Here is a 19,699-nt window from a genome sequence, read left to right on the forward strand (position 1 = left end):
TGCTTCTCACCTTTAAAAAATACTGAGCAGTTGTAAAGTACACATTTAATATTGATGCAGTGCTATAGTATTCTAAAATTGTATAATTTATTACAATAAAACATAATGCCAGACAAGTGTTCTCTGGGTCAGGTTGTTTGGGCCCGATCCCCAGAGGCTCACATAGCATATTACCTTTGTGACTCTGAGGAACTTTATCCCTCTGAGCTCATTCGTTCTGTCCCCTGAGAGGCCAGTAGTGTGCTCTGTGGCAGATGCTGCCTATAGGGTGCTGTGCTGGACGATGACCATGTGCAGTGAATGCCAGTTAATATTATTCCAGGACCTCATCGCCCGGTTTGTATCTCTGATTCCTTTTGCGGCAGAGACACTGGATGAAAATGATGGTGCTGACATATGGATGACATCCGAGGTAACAGACAACATTTTATAGTTAAAATGTGTACTATTTCTCACTTGCCTTTCCTCTTAAGGCAGCACTTCTTACATAGTCTTCTGCCAGGTGAAATAGGAGAATGTAACAGGGCCCCAGACCATAGTAGGCCCCGAGACCCTAGCACCACTGACTCCATGATGGAAATACCATTCAGGCTGTGAAACTCAGCACATAGCACCACCTGCCAAAACAGAAACAAAAACAAAACCAAAAAAGGCCTAATCCATCAAAGTCCATAGTTCTGAGAAAGTCTCTAAACCTATTAGCCTTGCCTTTCGGCTTTTGTAGTTCTGATTCTGGCTAACTATTCTCCTTAACTCAAGTATGTCAACCCAGAACATGGTTTCTGTGCTTAAAAGTTCTTCCTGAAAAGGGTTCAGCGCTACACTGGGATGGCAAGCATCCAGTGTAGTAGCCAGCCAGCTTATAAAGGCTTTCCATCAGCTTAAACCCATGTCCTAGCAGTCTTCTCTGGTGGATACCTCACAACAGAAAGTATTTGATAATTTGTGTATACTTGCCTGCTCCATAATCATTTATGAAAATAAGTCATTAAGGTGATTTTCCATTCAAAAGTCAAAGTAATTCCTCATGAATTATTTTGCTCTTCTTCTTCTTCTCTCTGCCCTGGGCTCCGTCAGGTGGGTCTGTCTGTCCTCTCTTTTGTATCTACAACAAAGCCCCTAACCAGATCCTGGAGCAGCTGGTCATGTGATTTTCCATGGAATACAGTAAAAGATAACATGCAGATGAGAGAATTCTGGTTCATGAGAGCCCTGAATATTTCTGCTCTGTGGGAAAGTCAGCAGTGCAGTATTAGGCTCTCTCCGAACCCTGTCACCTAGGGTCAGACGCAGCCAGGGCACACTGGTGTGACTGTACCTCTTGTTATGTTCTCAGAAAATGTCTATTGAATGAACAGCTGGTACCGGGAGCTCACCGGCTTCCTCATCCCACCCCATCTCCCTGGCTCTCCCTCTCCCTCTCTAGGGCTCTCATGAACCAGAGAGCATGTCTCTCATCTGCATGTTATCACTGCTACCCAACAGCAGGCTGCTACTGTATTCCAGTGGGCACAGAAAGAAACTGCTGACATGACCAGCTGCTCCAGGATCTGGTTAGGGGCTTTGTTGTAGATACAAAAGAGAGGACAGACAGACCCACCTGACGGAGCCCAGGGCAGAGAGAAGAAGAAGACTGAATGTGGCCAGCAGACTTGTCATGGCCAAGACTATCTGTGGGAGAGGGAGAATAGCAACCGCTAGAGAGAGAAAACAGTGAAATAGAGAGAGTTAGAGGGAATAAGAGGCAAAGAGAAAGAGTAAGTGGGCAGCGAGAGCTAGAGAGAGAAAGTGTGTGACAAAGAGAGTAGTGAATAGCGGGATATAGGAAGGGCGAATGGCTGTGGGGAGGGAAGTCTATGAGCTAGAGGGAGGGTAGAGGAGGAGGTGAGGAGGCCTAGGATGCAGGCATGGACTTTGAAATGGGTAACAGGTGCTTGTGATACCGAGGGAACCCAGAGGCCATCATGGACTTTGATATCCTGATAGGCGCCACAGGTAGCCATGTGTCCCTTCCGCTAGAAGTGAGGAAAATGACTCCTCCTGGTAGAAGGGAACCAGTTCCATAAGTTCCTGAGAAATTCTGGCTTTCATTTAAGTGCCAGAAATCTTATAGTACAGTGTAAGCTCATTTCTGGGTATTTGGACAGCCTGAGAGACCTAACAGCTACCATTTGAACATGGAGGCCCAATGCTGTTAATAGATAGTCAGAATTTCTTCAACAGAAGCCAGAAATCTAAAGTTTTACACAAAAGTTTTCTTAAAAACAAACAGCTCAGGGGTTGGGGATTTAGCTCAGTGGTAGAGCGCTTGCCTAGCAAGGGCAAGGCCCTGGGTTCGGTTCCCAGCTCCGAAAAAAAAAAAAAAAAACAAAAAAACAGCTCTAGAGCTGAGGCTGGGAATGGTGACGCACGCCTTTAATCCCAGCACTCAGGAGACAGAGGCAGGCAAACATCTCTGAGTTTGAAGCCAGCTTGGTCTACAAAGTGAATTCTAGAACAGACAGGTTTTCAAAACAACAACAACAAAACAAAACACACAAACAAAAAGTCTCTAAGGGCCAAACAAAACGTACTTGCATTGCCGAGGTCATAGGCCACCAGGCTGCCCTTTCTGCTGTACCCATTCCTATTTGTCACACACCCTTACTCCGTGTCCCGTGTTTGATCTCTTACCTGTAGCTCATCTGTCTAGCACTTTAGGGTAAGGCGTTTTCCTATTGTGCGTCCTGACTGGGCGTCATTTAACTTATACCTCTTCATTTGAGACATATTCTGACTCTGGCACAAGACTTTGAGTCTGGTACAAGACAGACTGTGCCTCCAAGGCCCAAAATAATACTCCCCACCCTCACCCCCTGAATCCTGTGTGATTCCTTAGCAGATACACTCTCTTGGACGCTCAGGGTGGTATATTTGTCTTGAACGAAGTGTCTTGTTTTGGATATAAATTGTATGGCCACTCTATGTAATATTCATATCAACTGTCCCTTTATCAGAGTGGCCTGGTGCTCCAAGTTAATATTCTCTTCTTCTTACAGCTTATCAAAGCCACAGCTTTCTGCTTGGCTTTTATATTAACAGCCTGATAACGTAATGCAAGAACTGCAGGGAGTGTAAGGCTCCCTATACTGGACTCCACGTTCTCTTTCCTCTCTCCTCCTCTCCCCCTCCTTTTAGAACACATTGGGTTATTCTTGTCCCTTTTTTTGCCCAGTGCTGCATTAGTTTGGCTATTGGAAACAAAGAAGAACACGCCATACTTCTCTGTAATTTCTTTCTGTACTTCGGGAAGAAGGCATTGGTGATCCTGGGAACCTCAGTACTAGAAGTAAGTGCTGGGAAAGTGTGAGCTTCACGGACAAGCATTTGTGATGTGGAGGCAATGCTGGTGCACCAACATTTCTGCAGTACAAAGAAGAGATTTTACTTTTCTTCTTGTCAAGTGGTGCTGCTTGACATGGGCTCTGGGAATATTAAATCACCTCACACCACAACAGCTGTGCTTGGTGAATGTGCAGTGAATGAGGTCAGGGGGGTTACGCAGCATCCCGTGCATGGCACTGTGGCCTTTCTTATCCACCGCCACCATCCGGTTTCAGAAACTGCATTAAAAGGCTTGAACAAACACTCTAATGGTGTCTTCCTGAAGTCTTCCAGGCTTCAACACTTTACATTATACTTCTGAATGTATCCCTTTCTGCTTCTAACCTGACATGGATGCCTGGTCGTGTTTCAGCATTTCCAGTCTTGCAGCTCCTCCTCCCCCTCCTCCTCCTCTTCCTCCTCCTCCTTCTCCTCCTCCTACTCTTTTCTTCTTCTTTCTCCCATCGTTTTTTCCTCCTCCTCCTTGTCTTCTTTTTCTTCTTCTCCTTTCTCCTCCTTTTCTCTTCTTCTTCCTCCTCCTCCTCCTCCTCCCTTCCTCCTCCTCTTCTTTTCTTCTTCTTCTTCTTCTTCTTCTTCTTCTTCTTCTTCTTCTTCTTCTTCTTCTTCTTCTTCTTCTTCTTCTTCTTCTTCTTCTTCTTCTCTCTTCTTCTTCTTCTTCTTCTTCTTCTTCTTCTTCTTCTCCTCCTCCTCCTCCTCCTCCTCCTCCGCCTCCTTCTTCTCTTCTCCTCCTTCTCCTTCTTCTCCTTCTTCTCCTTTCTTTTTCTTCTTCTTTACTATCACATGACTTATTTCCCAAGATCCCTTGCCATATCTTATTACTTGTCAAATTTGTTAATGTCCCCCTTGATCCACTACTCAGGTTGTAAGTACCAGTAGGTGGCACTACTAAGATCTCAATAAATAGCTGTTATTTGATCCAGACAGGAACTCCATAGCAGGCAGGTTTCACCTCAGTTGGTGGTTGGGGTGAAAGGAGAGGCACAGTAATAAAAAGCAAGCGCTTTGGGCCAGAGATGTTGAAACACAGGACAGGGATGTCAAGCTGGGCAGAGCAGTGCTAAGACCGGCTTGGGTTAAAGCCAGCAGCTTCACTCAGGTGTGGGCTTGGCTTTATTTGCTTCTCCATCCTGTTAACCTCTGCCTGAAAGTGAATGCTGCTTCTCACTGTCACGTTAGCCCCTTAAACTCCAATTCCTCATTAAGAGTGTGCGTAATAAACTTCCCCACCTTCAGAACTGAGAGTAAATCGAAAGGAGAAAATCAGTGTGAATCTTAGCATAACCAATAAATGTTAAATATTGTTATCATTACTTGAATTATTTATTTTTCCACTAAGAAAGTCTCAACACAATGAGAAGATACACGTAGAGCAAAATAATCACTATTAAAAAAAAAACCTTTAAAAATTGTATTTATTATTCAGGAGTCACATGCCACAGCACACACATGGTGGTCATAGGAAAACTCGAGCTGCCTGGGCAGGTTCCTGTGGCTAGGCCAGCGGGCTTTTACCAGCTAAGCCGTCTCACTGACTCCATAGCTAATACTTCCTATCTTTTCTAAGTAAACATTATTGTCATTATTAGTGCGTACGTGTATGGGTGGTGAGGAGACGCCAAGGCACACATGAGGAGTCAGAGGACAACTCTGTGGAGTTTTCCTTGCAGTTTTTCATAGGTCCCCAGGACAGAGCTCAGGTTACTAAAGAGCCTTCAAGGGCAAGTGTCTCTGGCCGCTAAGATGCTCCCAGTCCTGGGCTTCTTATCCACTAGGCTGCCTTCCTGTCTACTTAACCTTCTAGTTCCAAGTCTTTCTGCCAGTTTTAATTTAGTGGATTTTAAACTCCTTTAATGATTCCCTCTGAGCCTTAGGACTGTTTGTTAGAAAGTCGTTATAGCATATTGATTTTGTTAGAGTAACATTTTATTGCCACCAGTGCTCCTTATAGAACCTCTAACGGTAGCACCAGGTCACAGATTCTCTTACTTAAGTCATCATTCTACCTGGGTCTGAGGATTTCTGAAACTTTCTTGACTTTGATTTTATTGTTGTTGGGGTTTTGTTTGTTTGAGTTTTTTTGTTTGTTTGTTTGTTTGTTTTTGCTGTTAAGTTGTTTTTCTTCTTTAAAAAAGTCTTTTAAACCCAAAGAAAACTTTATAACTCAGAGTGATTATTAATTTCTACATATAGAAGGTAGTCAACAAATACATTGTATGATGAACCTTTTTGCTTATGCAGGGCCATGTGGCTTATGTATTAACTCAAGAGACTGGCGAGTGTTTGCTTTGGAATCCATCAACGGGGCAATGTTATAAGCAGTTTGACCCATTTTGCCCTTTGCAAAGTGTAGATTGTTTGTTCAACGATAAAAATGTAAGTATGTGAATTAAAAAACCTTGAGTTATTTCTTCGTGTCATCCTGAGCACACATTAGAGTCTCCCAAGACCTTTGAAGTCATGGTACCCAGTAGTCTGTTGGGGCAGGGATTAGCCCAGCTTTTACCCTTAGAGCCAGTCTCTAGCACTTCTAATGTTTGCACCACCAAGCTAATGCTACCCTTCCAAAGCCTGGAATCTGCTCCTCCTGCAGATCCCCTTGGCTCCAGCCACTTAAATTAACTCCAAGCCTGTAAGCTTTTGCATCATCCTTCCCTGATACAGGCCGTGTGTCCCTGGGGGCTCACAGCGTCCTTTTGTTAATGTTTTCACAGGTCTGGTTTAATATTCAACAAAATAATACACCAATGGCTGTACATTTTGACTGTTCAAAAGAAAGCTTCTGGAAACAGCTGCTTCCAAAAAACTTCCAGTGTACCAAAGCCCAGAGTGTACAGGTAAACACTCCTCCAGGCGTACCTGCGTGAGTGTTACCATTGCTTCTGGTCTTTGTTAGTTACGACAGCCCAATTGTTGAATTACTCAGCAGTGCTCACCCAAGATGAATCTTCTCTGCCGTCAAGCTTGTTTGGGCTTCGTTGATGCCTTTCCTGTATCTGCAGGAAAAAAAAGTCATTTGAGAAAAAGAATGTCATCTCAAATGCTATATTTAGGTCTTATCACCTTTCCCATCAGAAATACGTTCAAGATGGCTTATAAAGTTCTCGCGCGTGGTGATGATCCAGTATAAAAAATTATAAATAAATGTGCTTCTCTGGACAGTGATGATCTTGCAGGATGAAGACAGGACAGAAACAGTACCAGTTGCTGGGGGTAAAGCAAAGATGGCAGCGAGGTCTAAAACCACATCAGCAAGTGAAGGAGCTAGAATAGGCATCCCTTCTGCTCCTTCTGTGATGGAGCTCGCTTCGTTTACCTTTGAAATAGGACAGGAGGGGAAAGGCCTGGTGTGCGGGAGACGGGAGACCAGCTTGACCCAGGATCGAAATGTCACAGCTGAGCAGATCTGTGCTGCCATCAGTAGAACTTTCTGAATTGAGGGCCACAGGGCGGCAGAGTGAAAGCAATACAGAGTCCACAGACTAAGAGCCAAGAGAAAGGGGAAGAGGGTGGGGAGGAGGAAAGAAAGAGGGGAAAAAGAACAATAGGAAAAAAAAAAAAAAAAAAACCCTGTGCATTGAAGCAGAAATTCAAATGTTCAGCCTCACATAAAACTGGAGAAATGTAACGTGAGAATAAAAGATGTGTAATCAGACGACTGCTAACAAGAAGCAGAGAAATGGTGGAGGTAGAAATTGCCTGGTAGTATGATAGAGTTGAACTTGCTAAACTTGTGATCTATCAATTGAACCATCTAGCTGTGTGCCCTAGAGAATACACACAGGTTAGAAAAACACAGTGGTCAGCAGGGAATCATTCGAAGTAGCAAGGAGTCGGAAACCATTCCCAATTAGGAAATTAGCCCGTGAGTTGTGAAATACCCATACAGCGAATCCTTCCGCAGCAGTGGAAAAATATTTGGACAAGCTTGCAGTAGCTCTCAATCTATACGTTATCGCCTTGGGATGGATGGGTGAATCTGCATATCAGTAGTTTTTCAAGCTCCCCAAAGTCCTGTTTCCAGCCAAGGTTGAGAAGCACTGGCCGAGAGCTATGCATAGCAACAGGAATGGATATAAAAAGTGTCATAGGAGGAAGAATAAAGAGGGTGTGAAATAATGCACAAAGTATGAAAGCACTTAGTGCAGTTTGCAAATGACATTGTGTACCTATATGTGTATATACACGTATACATAGTCTTATATACAATAGATTTGTAAAAGCATTTGTAGGAATGCTAATACCAAATGCAGGTTGGAAGTTACCTGGAGGGTAGACTGGAGGGGGAGGGGGAGAGAGAAGTATGCATGGCGGAATAAGGAGTGTAGTGTACGCATGCTGACTCTGAGGAAACACTTCACAAAGACTTTACCTCAAGGATGCTGGCATCTTCTTAATCAGAGCTGATTCTTCTGGCCCAGCAGACCAGACACCACAGATTTTTCACACAAGCCTTTGCTTACATCTGGAAGGGACAAGCCAGACATTTCTCATCTGCGTTATTTGCAACACTCTTTTTCTTCATTTTTTTTCTTGGATATTTTTTATTTACATTTTAAATGTTATTCCCATTCCCAGTTCCCGTCCATAAACCCCCTATCCCATCCCCCCTTCCCCTTCTTCTATGAGGGTGTTCCCCCCTCCCCAACCACCTACCCCTTCCAGCCTCCCTGCCCTGACATTGGCAGGACCAAGGGCTTCTCCTTCCATTGGTGCTCAACAAGGCCGTCCTCTTTGCAACACTCTTATCTTCTAAGCTCCTATGGAACAGCCAAGGAGCTCTTACCACCCATGGGCTTTCCTAGCCCAAAAGTTCCAAAGTCCTTCCATGATCCTCCCTAAAACAGCACAGTCAGGTCTGTCACAACGATACCCTACTATCCTGGTATCAGCTTCTACCTTAGTCACTATTTGTTTGCTTTGAAGAGACACCATAACCAAGGCAACCATTATAAGAGAAAGCATCTAGCTGGGGGCTGGCTTACAGTTTCAGAGGCTCAGTCCATTATCATCATGGCAGGATGCATGGCAGCCTGCAGGCACGCACTGGAGCAGTAGCTGTGAAATATACATACCTAGAGAGCTATCTTGTCTTTATTCATTTTTTTTTCAATCTAAAGTAAGGGCCGGGGCTATAGTCCAGTGGTAGAGCATTTGGCTATCATGCATGAGGCCCTGGGTTCGATCCTCAGTACTGCAAATAAATAGATAGTAAATAAAAATAGAAACAAACGAATAAAAACCTAAGCAGGTACAGAGAATGCAATGGTCACATACAGCTGAGTGGCCGTATATCAGGTAGGTATCCATTCTGTCATGCTCTATGACTGTGTGTCTATTCAAGGAACCCAAAAGAAATGCATAGCCACAGGGGCCAACATCAAAATACCAAGGAATGCAGTTTTCCCCCACCTTCAAAGTCCCCCCCAACACTTTTAAGAAATAACTCCTGCCCACCAGTTCCTCGTGCATTCTCCTAAACTTTCTCCATGCAGATCAGGCATATCTATGTATTTTTATATTTCCTGTTTGAAACGCCATTTTTACAAAAGGGAAACGTGCTTATCTTTCTTGCGAAACCACAAGTACAGTCCATCTGTGCTTTCCTTGATCCTCCTCCGGCCTTGGCTGCGACACTGCTGCCTCCTAGAGAGAGTCGTCTGTTTAGAGGTTTTAGCTCTGTTTCTGTTTTGTCTTGTTTTGGTCTGTTTAGCGTTTTCTTGTCCAGTCAGGTGGGGTTTAGTGGTTTCCTGTTGGTGTTGGCGTTAGAGGTCGTGCCATAAGGTAAAAGGCAAATCCCTATTCTTTGACCTTCCATTTTCAAGGAGGAAAAAGCCAACAACAAAATCCCCAGCAGGAGCCATGGGGAGTCAGGAGAACTGCTGCAGAAGTCATGAATGCGGGGGTGGGGAGGGGTGGGGTGGGGTGGGGGGTGGGGATGAGGTGGTGGGGGGTTTGGGGGAGCTCACAGCAGGAGAAGGGAGATGGGGTGGGTTCTCAGGAGAGTGGATGACAAGCTAAGTGAGCAGGACTTGCCTCTGTATTTAAAAATTGTTTTGTTTACATTCCAAACATTGCCCTCCCCTTCCTAGTCCCACTTCCAAGAGTTCTTCACCCCTCCTCCCTTTTGTTTCTGAGAGTGTGCTCCCTCACCCCAGCCCCCAAGCACATCACCCTTTCCTGTGCACCAAGTCTCAACAGGATTAGGCACATCCTCTTCACTGAGGCCAGACAAAGCAGCTCTCTGCTTCATATGTGCCGGGAGCCATGGACCAGCCCATGTATCTCATTGGTTTGTGTATTAGTCTCTGGGAGCTCCCAGAGGGTCCAGGTTAGTTGACACTGTTGGTCTTCCTATGGGGTTGCCATCCCCTTCAGCTCCTTCAATCCTTCCCCTAAGTCTTCTATAGGGGTCCCCGACCTCAGATCTCAGTACAATGGTTGGCTGCATCTGTCTCAGTCAGCTGCTGGTAGAGCCTCTCAGAGGACAGCCAAGCCAGGTTCCTGTCTACATGCACAAGGTGGTATCAGTAATAGTGTCAAGGTTTGATGCCCTCTCGTGGGATGGATCCCATGTTGGGCCAATCACTGAATGTCCTTTCCTTCAATCTCTGCTCCATTTCTGTCCCTGTATTTCTTTTAGACAGGAATAATACTGGGTCAAAAACGTGAAGGTAGGTTGGGGACTCCATCCTTCCACTGGTGGCCCTGTCTACCTATTGGAGGTGCTTTCTTCAGGCCCCATCTCCCCACTCACTATTAGGCATTTTGGCTAAGGTCATTCCCGTTAGGTCTTGGGAGCCTCTCGTATCCCAGGTCTCTGGGACTTTTAGAGGTTCTCCGTGCCCCACCCCTACAGCTGCATATTTCCATTCATTCTCTTGGCCCTCTGGGCGTCTCTCCTGCACCCCACATACCTGAACCTTCTCCCCTTCTCCCCTATCCCTCTCCTTTCCTACCCAGATCCCTCCTTCCCTCTGCCTCCCATGATTAGTTTATTCCCCCTTCTAAGAGAGATCGAAGCATCCTCACTTGGGCCTTCCTTCTTGTTAAACTTCTTATGGTCTGTGCATTGTATCATGAGTATTCTGTACTTTTTGGCTAATACCCACTCATTGGTGAATACATACCATGTCCTAAAGAAGATGTGGTTCATTTACACAATGGAATACTATTCAGCTATTAAAAATGAGGACATCATGAATTTTGCAAAATGGATGGAACTAGAAAATATCTTGAGTGAGGTAACCCAGGTAACTTGCCTATTGAAATCCAGGGAAAAGAATGGCCTTTAGGAGATAGCTAGCAGCAAAATCTGCAGTGGCCAGGGATTGTCTCTCCAGAAGCTTCCAGAGTAGCTTGGTTGCTGCATGAGCAGAGATGGGTTGAGGGATGAGCAAAATCCTGGTAGGGACCTGAGCCTCAATCTTCAGGAAAGTCAGAAGCCAACACCATGAGGGGAGGCTATAATGAAATACAATTGCTGGACTTGCTTCTCTATTGAGTTTTTATGGTGCTTGAAACTTAACCTAGAGCTTTGTGCATGCAAGGCAAGCACTAGCACTGAGCTGTACCTCTCTCCAGTCAGTCTCCTGACTTACCACATGCATCCCAGAATAAGCTCCTATCTGACCACTATTTTACATGATCAAGAATACATGTTTCATTGTGTAATACGAGCACGCCCAGATGCAGGATTAACAGGGAACCTTTTTGAAGTTTTAAAGAACACAAATTCTTGCAAAGAAAGGTCCCTTCAGTGAAATCAAAAAGCTCCCAAAACCCCTTGATAAACAGGATTTACCAAGTCAACATACTCAGGCCCCATTCTCAGACCTGAGGAATTCACTAATCCACGGGAGTTGCCTCGTGGGTAGGAGGTGGTTGCTGGATCACAGACTCAGTCTCCCTGCTCTGTCTAGTTGTAGCTGCAGCCCCCTCAAGATGTTTGGAGTTCAGACTTCTGTTTCTTGCTCTGCTCTGTCATGATCAATGGGCCTGAGTCCGCTTCTTACTACAATAGTGTCTATTCACAGCATGCACGAGAATCATTGGGGAACTGGTTAAAGCCGGCATCACTGGATCTCACCCTAGTTTCTGATTCAGTGGCCATGAAAGCAGAGTTGAGAATTTGTGTTTTTAACAAGTTCAGATTGTCTGGGGTTGGTTGTAAGGTCACAGTTTGGGGACCTAGAGACCCGACAGGTTCTAGTGTTGTTCCCTTTTTACACAACTTTCTTTTCATTCTGGGAATCACCTGTTCCCATCCTTTCAGCTGCTTCTATTCCTTGGTTCAGAAACCCAAGGTAGAGACTGTTGAAAATCAGCCTCTCACCACTGGCCTTGTGACTCTTACAGGAACTGAGTAGGGTTAGGCAGGACCTTGAGATGTAAACCCGACCTGGGACAGGAAATGAAGAAACATGAAGAACAATGCTCCCTACTGTAGGATAGGGTGTATGGGGCGGAGGTTTGGAGATGGGAGATGAAATGTGTGTGTTTAAGTACATACACAAATGCAGGTACACATGGACACAAAGAATGGGTTCCTGCCAGCTATAAGAAACCCAGACCCCATAGACCCAGAGAAGAATAGTTATAAACCGTGCCAGAAGAGTAACGGCATTGTCTGATGTCTACTGAACAGCCCATGAATGCTGGGCTTTTCATGTACTGCTTCATTTTACAATTGCTCTAAGAATCCACAGCAGCAGCCATAACTATTTTTCCTGTTCTTACGATCAAAGCATCTGAGGTTCAGAACAAACTTACGTCCTGTAACTATGCCAAAGTCACCACAAGTGTAAGAGACCAGTGTGTGAGATCGTTTAGTGCTTTCAGTAAGTATGCCAGATACTGGCCTCAAAAAGAAATGAGAATAGCAAATGTGCTTTGCCCATGAAAACTGTCTTTTACAACCCCTCCCCCATGCTGAGTAAGTAGTGTGGAAGTCAGAGGAAATGTGTGACCTTTGAACTTGAGATTGCTTTTTCATGAGACTGGTTTGGGTCTGGCCTCCCCAGCACCAGGACTTCAGGGGTGAGTGGGATTTAAAGGTGGTCTCTAGACTTGCTACTAACTTTCATCTGTCTGTATTTCAGCCTGAAGAAATAGTTTACTCGGATACCAATAAAAGCATGGTAGAAGATCTAAAGAGCAGGTGCTGTCTTCCCTCCCATCTCATGTCCAGCCACCTTCTAACCATCCAGCCCAGCCTCCCTAATTACTCATTAGACTCGAGGACAGAAGCAGGAAAAGGGAGATGACAATGGCTAGACCCACTGAACTACCAAGTCCTGGTGTCAGCATTGATAAATGGTCCCTCTACCAACTAAGGCAGCCCTTGCAAGCATAGCCTAAGTTAACTCTGGGCATCACTGGCCATGAAATAGCCTCAGTGTAGGTAGTTGATAAGCCCGTGGTATGCAAGAGCCAACACTCTCTCGAAGGGTATGAAGGAATGGCCATGGCCACGGTGGTGGGAAAGCATACCCATTGGAGAGTAGAAGCACCCACAACACTGTCACGTTTCCCCATAAATTCATTGCCTCATGGAAGGCTTCAGTCAAGCCTCAAACAGGCCATAGACTGTAGTAGTCTTCACTCCTCCTCCTCATGTGTCAGCACTTTCTAGATCTGATTTCCTGCAGGGGATCACACTCACACTGCAGTCTGGCATGTAACCCACTGTCAGTTAATCAAATCACTGTGGCCAAAATAATCCCATCACTACCTTTTCTTGCTAGCATTGAGGCCTACTCCATGTACAACCATCACTATGCCCTTTTGTATTTAAAACCACTTTTAATATTATTATGTGCGTGGGTATTCATCTGCATGTAAGCTTGGGCACCACATGCATGTCTGGTGCTCACAGAGGCCAAAAGAGGACATTGGATCCCCTGGAACTGGAGTTGCAGATGGTTGTGAGCCACCATGTGGCAGGTAGGAATCAGACCTGGGTCCTCTGGAAGAGCAGCCGATGCTCTTACCCGTTGAGCCATCTCTCCAGTCATCATTTCCCAGTTCTTAAGAAAACAAGGAATAAACACAGTAGAGACAGGTTTCCCAACTGGTTTGCACTGGAGCTGCTTCCAGAACTAACTGAACTCTGTGTGTGTGCGTGTGTGTGTGTGTGTGTGTGTGTGTGTGTGTGTGTGTGTGTGTGTGTGTGTGTGTATACACACACATACATATAGGCTCTAATGGCCTAGAGTCCACTCACACCATTATCAGAAGGTAAAGCACTCAGGTGCCAGACACCACCGAGACCCACTGCACACTTCAGCCGACGTACTATGAACTCAGGAGTTGCACTGTAGACTCAGTCAAGAAGAGACTCTTAGCAACTTCTCTGTGACAACCTGTAGACACAACCCCACAAAGTCATCTCACTCACAGGATCCCACGATCCAACTTACAACCTTCTCCCTTTTCTCACCGTGGTGCCGCCAGGCACTAGTACTGGGGGTGGCTCACACCCCTGCCCCTGGGGAACTACATTCTAGTGTGGGTGGGTGGTTGTGGGTGGAGTGGTTCCTTTTCTTCCAAGTCCACATCCTGAATTGACCGAACTAATGATGCCACTCATGCTAATACCCCAGACTAGACATCTGCATTTCTGTAAAGGCAAATTCCTGGAAACACTATGCCCTCTGTCAAATGAGCCTTGACCGCTGGTAACTGTCTCAGTCAGTAATCACATGACAGCACCTGCTTATACTTGGGTGTCTGGAAGAGGTTCTCTTAGTAGCCCTGTTTCTGGCTGTGCATGGAAGATTCTGGCCTTCCTGAGCCAACAAGAACCTGCCTCTCCATATCTGATCGATCACTGTGAATCATAGTTGGCACCCCTCACTGTAGGTGCCTGGTTTTCCTCCTAAATCCCAGAAGTTTCTTTTCATTTGTGAAGTGACAAAGTTCTTGTGACACTAAGTGAGTAGAGTTTCAGTTTGTCACCAAGTTATCTCTGCCTTCTCACTGTAGGATAGAAAGAGCACTGAAATGTAAGATGATGGAATGGCGGCCTAAACACCCAACACGCTGGAATCGACAGTGCACTTCTGTTCTGCGGCAAATCCTTCCTAAACTAGAGTTTTACACGGGAAGCTTTGCTTCGTTTGAAGACAGTGAGTTGGAAAGGCTGCTACAGTTTTATTGGGTTCGTATACGACCTAATGTGCAAATGACATTTGATTTTAACCTGTTGTTAACTGGCAAACAATAGCACTCTAAACTATTTCTGAAATGCCTGTTTTCTTGGTCACCAAAGACAGATGGTTTGGAAATCCAAAGATTGAGAACCTCCTGTTCCAGGAGGCTAGATGTCTCCCAGAACTCTCCTGAGACAAAGTAGGAAGCGATCTGTTAGGGGTTGAGTGCTTCTGCTGTCAGGGAGGGTCTGCAGGTACCGTTCATTTGAAAGTAGGAGTGAAGATGTTAATTTTCTAAAGACATAAGTGAGATATAGTCAGATATAACCCAAGGTGTAAAGCTTGGAGCTTCTGTGTGAGAATATCTAACTAATAGAGCACAGTAGACAATACTTGGGTTGAGACTGAGCTCTTCAGCTTGGATCCTACTTACTTATAGACCAAAACGTTGTGCTGTGATGATCATCCCATGAATGGCATTTTCTTAGAATCAACTGTATGTTTAATGACACATAAATGATGATTTTTTTGAAAAGAGATGTCCACCATGCAACTGGGAAACTGAGAAATGATCTCGAATAATATGTTTGATTCTGTGTCATTGCTTCTGGGCAAGAGGAGTCCAGAAAACTTCAGTGACTTCCATGTGTCAATGACTTCCAGTTTCAAGTGCATCAACCTCACCTTTTACCATCACCTGTGCATTGACATCTCCCTGGAGAGCGAAAAGACATCTCAAATTCAGCAGGTCCATAAACAAGCAAGGCAGTCATTTGATAGACTCTTCCCTTTCCTTACTGTCTAGTACCAGCATCCCTTCATCACCTCAGCCGCTCTCTATTAACTGCTCCACCAGGTTCTTAGATTCTCCCCTCTCCCCTCCCCCCTCCAGGAAGCAGATGTCTCCCAGGAGAAGTTCCTATGAGAAAGAATGACCTCTGTTAGCTGTTGAGTATTTCAGCTGCCAGGGAGGGGTCTGAGGTACCAACCATTCAGGAATAAGGAGGAAGTTGTTCCTATTTTGTTGTTGTTTTTAATAGAATTTGGAATTAGACGAATTAAATATAGTTAAATAGAAGCCAAGGTTTGAAGCTTGGAGTTTCTGTGTAAAAATACCAGACTAATAGGTATTGACTTATTGACAGGTCAAGATCAGATCAAGATTGAAGCCTGTAGTCAGATCTTATTTTGACCATTTACTGGTTTTAACAGAGGCCGAGTAACTAACCCATCTCTACCTTTTGCCCCATTGGACAAAGAGGGTAAAAATAGTTGTTTGTTTTGTGGTTGTAGTGAAGATTAAATGAGTTTATTCTTAGCATTGCGCTCAACTTCTACTATCTATCTAGTAAATGCTAGACATTGTTTCCGTTCTGTGCCAGGACTTAAGCAGTGGACAGTAAAGATATAATCAAATGCATTCACAGAGGTCTGGCCTACAGTGGCAGATCAGAAACTCCTAATGATGAAGTCTTGTTAGGCGAGCTAGAGAAATGGCAGCACATGGGGAAAACAAGTGAGCAGATCTAAGGGTGAGAAAAATTCTCCTGACGGAAGCGATGGGAGACTGACCGAAGAGTCCATGGTTGTCATCTGTGTCCTATTATGTAACGTTAGTTACTTAGACCCATGCTCCTTGTTCCTTCAATACTGTCACACAGTAGTGACTCCAAATAAGCCTGATTGCTGCTGAGTAAACCCTTCAACTTCCCACTTAAAGCCCTCCGGTAGAACATTTCCCTGTTGGCAGTTTGCTAGCTAAAGGGTCCAAGTTTATGCTACAACAACTGTACACACTCTGGCATCAGAGAGCCCTGGTTGTGTTCCAACCCGGTCTGTAGAGCAGGGGCAGTGGCAGAACTTACCTCAAACAGTTATCTGTTGCTTACTTAACACCATCTAGAATATCATAGTCACTCACAAAAGGCAACTACTGCTGTAACTGCCACACTGCTGATGTTTCTGTGATCTTTCTGCATACCATATTCCCAGGCTACTTCTGAGACCGTAACACACCTTTGTGTTGTTCTAACCTTGATCCAGGTCACAGGATTTCCCATCCAGATGCCCTACACAGATGTCCAGGCAGTCATTGATGCCGTGTACCAGACAGGAGTTCACTCCTCTGAATTTCCCCAGACGGAATTTGCATTGGCTGTGTACATTCATCCATACCCAAACAACATTTTATCTGTGTGGATCTATTTGGCTTCCTTAGCCCGACATCAGTGAAACGGAAGAGGGGAAAAGACAAAGAGTACTGTGTTCTCTTAGACCCAAGCTTTCCTGACACCTTAAGATTTTGCTGCTTTCTTTTGAGTTGATCAATGCTGGGCATAATTTGGGTTCCTACATAGAGTTGAGTACTGTGGAGATCACATCAGCACCCCTTCCCCAGCCTTTGCTGACAAGCCGAGAAGACCTCTTTGCCAGCACACCTCTTCTGGGAGACACTTCAGGTAGTCTGGCTGCTTTGTGTACCTCAGTCCACACTAGATCTCATTCTGGAAAAGAAGCAATTCTGGCCTGCTTCAGACTGCTCAAAATGTGGAGGTCACAACATCTCCATCTGAGCCATCCGGGGAGTCTTGTTAAGAATGAAGATGCTTAGGTCCACCCAAGACTTCCTGAATCAGAACCTGCGAAAGGAGAGCTGCATCATTTTCAACAAGCTCCCAAGCAACTGCGATCCCAATGAGGAGTGAGAGACCACCCTTGCGGAATGTCATCAGTACTAACGAGACGCGGGTACATCCGATGCTAGTTCTGGTACAGTTCCAGGTGGAAATTTCTCAGAGGGAACTCTGAGGTCATATTCTAGTCTGAAAGCCAGCAGGCTCGAGATGGAAGAAAAACCTGTTTCAGTTTGAGTTTAAAAGTCAGAAAAGAACTATGTCCCAGCTTAAAGAAATTAAGCAGGAGGAAATCCCCAATCTCTTTCTCAATTGAGGGAGGGCGATCTTTTAACTCTGCTCAGACCTCCAGCTGTCTGGATGAGAACTGCCTACATTCAGAAGGGCAGTCTGCTTTATTTGGCTTACCAAGTCACATATTCTCCAAGCCAGCACTGCCTTCCCACGAGTATCCAGGGCATAATCCAGGATGTTTGATGAGTGGGTGCCCCAGTCACGTAGATTCATAAATTACGTATTATAAATACCTGTGGATTTTGATTCCGGTTTCTGAGAATAGCATAAAGACTAACCTTAACGTTCTGCACCGTCGTGGCTCGGAACTATGACCCAGGCTCCCCCGGATCCAGTTCGTTACAGGTGTGATCTCCCTTCTCCCAACTGCTCCAAGTGCCAAGTGTCAAATATTTTGGAGAAGGATGACAGATGTCACAGCAATATGAGCAGTTAATGGGCTCATCCAAATCTAAGTGGGAGATGACGGCATTGCGGGCAAAGACACTGGATGCGAATGTGTTGGTGGTGACTTAAACAGTGCCCAGGTGTAAAGTTGTACCAAGGAGACAAATCAAGAACAGGGCCCGGGACTTCTGGTTCCTAGTGAGAGTTCTATATCCAAAGGAATTGGATAGAGCCTGGGAAGAGCCCCGAATGTTCCATTGTAGAATGCTCACTAGACTAGGATGTATGGCGGGCGAAAGAGAGGTGCACAGTATACCTAGGAGTAAACTACCGTTTTACACAAACAAGGCAAGTAGGCTACACAGGTGCTACGAAAAAGACCTGCATGCTTCTGGGAAGATACAGCAGAAACCACGACAGTAGTGGTGCCTCTGGGAAAGGCCACCTCTGGAAGAAGTGGAGAAATAAATCAGCTGGTTATTATGCATAGTTTTATGTCGGTTGGATGTTTTGCCTTTTGCTTGCATTTATTTTAAAAGTGTTTTCTTTTTTGACAAAAAGCAATAGATTTCTTTTTTTTAACATTTAAATACATTTTGTGTGTTGTTTACGATGTTTTGGTTTGTGGTACCATTGCTTGAAGCCTGGGACTCAGGTATGTTTGGGCAAACGCTGTGTTGCTGGCCCTCTCTCCTAGTTCTCAGCATACAGCGTTTGATAAACACTGCATCAAGTACAGAGAACTTCATGAATAATCCCCTCCCCTGCGTGTTCTGATGTTAGTTAGTGTCTTGGCCGCCAGAGCATGGCGGCTTCCCACTGCCTGAAGTACCTGGAATTACAAAGGCCTACCGGAGAATCTGGTCCCCCCCTCACCTCTTGCAACCCGACTCAAGGTTCCATTCTCTGGCTGTGGGGTGCCTTGTCCGGTTCACTTTGAAACCCTTGCTAGTCACTTCAAGTTTGGAGTATCTTTACAGAAGATGTAAATCGTCCTCCACTTTCCTTCCGAATCCGTTTTCTCCTGAGAACCCTTTTGCGTTTATAGCCCCTCTGTCTGGCACACCCGTCCGCCAGCTAGATACCCAGTCACTTACTTCCCCTCAGGCCTTTGCATGGCTTTCCTATCATAAAACAACATCCACCTAACTAGTCTTTCATTTTGTTTTCCTCACCGCACCTGTTACCATGTGGTATGGATTTATTTCTCATCTATTATGACTTTCTCTTCCCAGTAGAATGTAAACTATGGGAACACAACAATTGAGGTAACTTTCTGCCCAGCTCACTCTAAAGAAATGAAAAAAAAAAAAAGGGGGGGGGGCTGAAATTCCTTTTAGGACTCTAAGACCACCAGAGACATACACAGGCATGAACAAGAATGAATATTGGCATCTTATTCTGAGCCATCTAAGCCTAGAATAATACATGCTTTCTAAACCAGTATCTCCCGGCAAACGTCTTCAAAGTAGAGACTGTAGGACAACCTGCTTATTACAGGATCACACAGACGATTACAGTCTATGACCCACTTTTCCGAAAAGGTTCTTAAGAAGGCCTGGACTCTTAAGTCATTTGGATGCCAAATTATCGCCATAAAGCTGCTTACTAGTCATGAATTGGAAACCGAGGACTTGGGGACTATTTAAATACCATAAACGACATGAAAATTTTAGTCAGATAACGTCCTTCTCCTCTGCCAGTAGCCTCTTCCCCAACTGCACCAGGCTAGGCTGGGTTCTGCCAACTTTCACGTGTACGCTTCCATTTTCTTCCCATCAGTTCCTGAATCCCTGCTTTCCCAGGGCATTGTGTAACATTGTCACACCCGGGTCTGCAGCAGTCCTTCCG

At 45.0% G+C, this 19,699-nt stretch overlaps 1 protein-coding gene across 1 annotated transcript in view; it reads left to right on the forward strand.

Annotated features, from left to right (window-relative positions):
• Cc2d2b (coiled-coil and C2 domain containing 2B) overlaps positions 1–16,766 on the forward strand; it is an 84,992-nt gene extending 68,226 nt beyond the window's left edge. Inside the window, exons 28-34 of the mRNA XM_032895496.1 lie at positions 323–412; positions 3,215–3,328; positions 5,623–5,757; positions 6,096–6,218; positions 12,483–12,541; positions 14,368–14,542; positions 16,578–16,766. Coding sequence (XP_032751387.1) covers positions 323–412; positions 3,215–3,328; positions 5,623–5,757; positions 6,096–6,218; positions 12,483–12,541; positions 14,368–14,542; positions 16,578–16,766 — 885 coding nt within the window. The remainder of the gene's footprint in view (positions 1–322; positions 413–3,214; positions 3,329–5,622; positions 5,758–6,095; positions 6,219–12,482; positions 12,542–14,367; positions 14,543–16,577) is intronic.
• The last annotated feature ends 2,933 nt before the right edge of the window (positions 16,767–19,699 follow it).

The sequence above is a fragment of the Rattus rattus genome, chromosome 2, assembly GCF_011064425.1.
Source record: "Rattus rattus isolate New Zealand chromosome 2, Rrattus_CSIRO_v1, whole genome shotgun sequence".
Classification (NCBI taxonomy): Eukaryota; Metazoa; Chordata; class Mammalia; order Rodentia; family Muridae; genus Rattus; species Rattus rattus.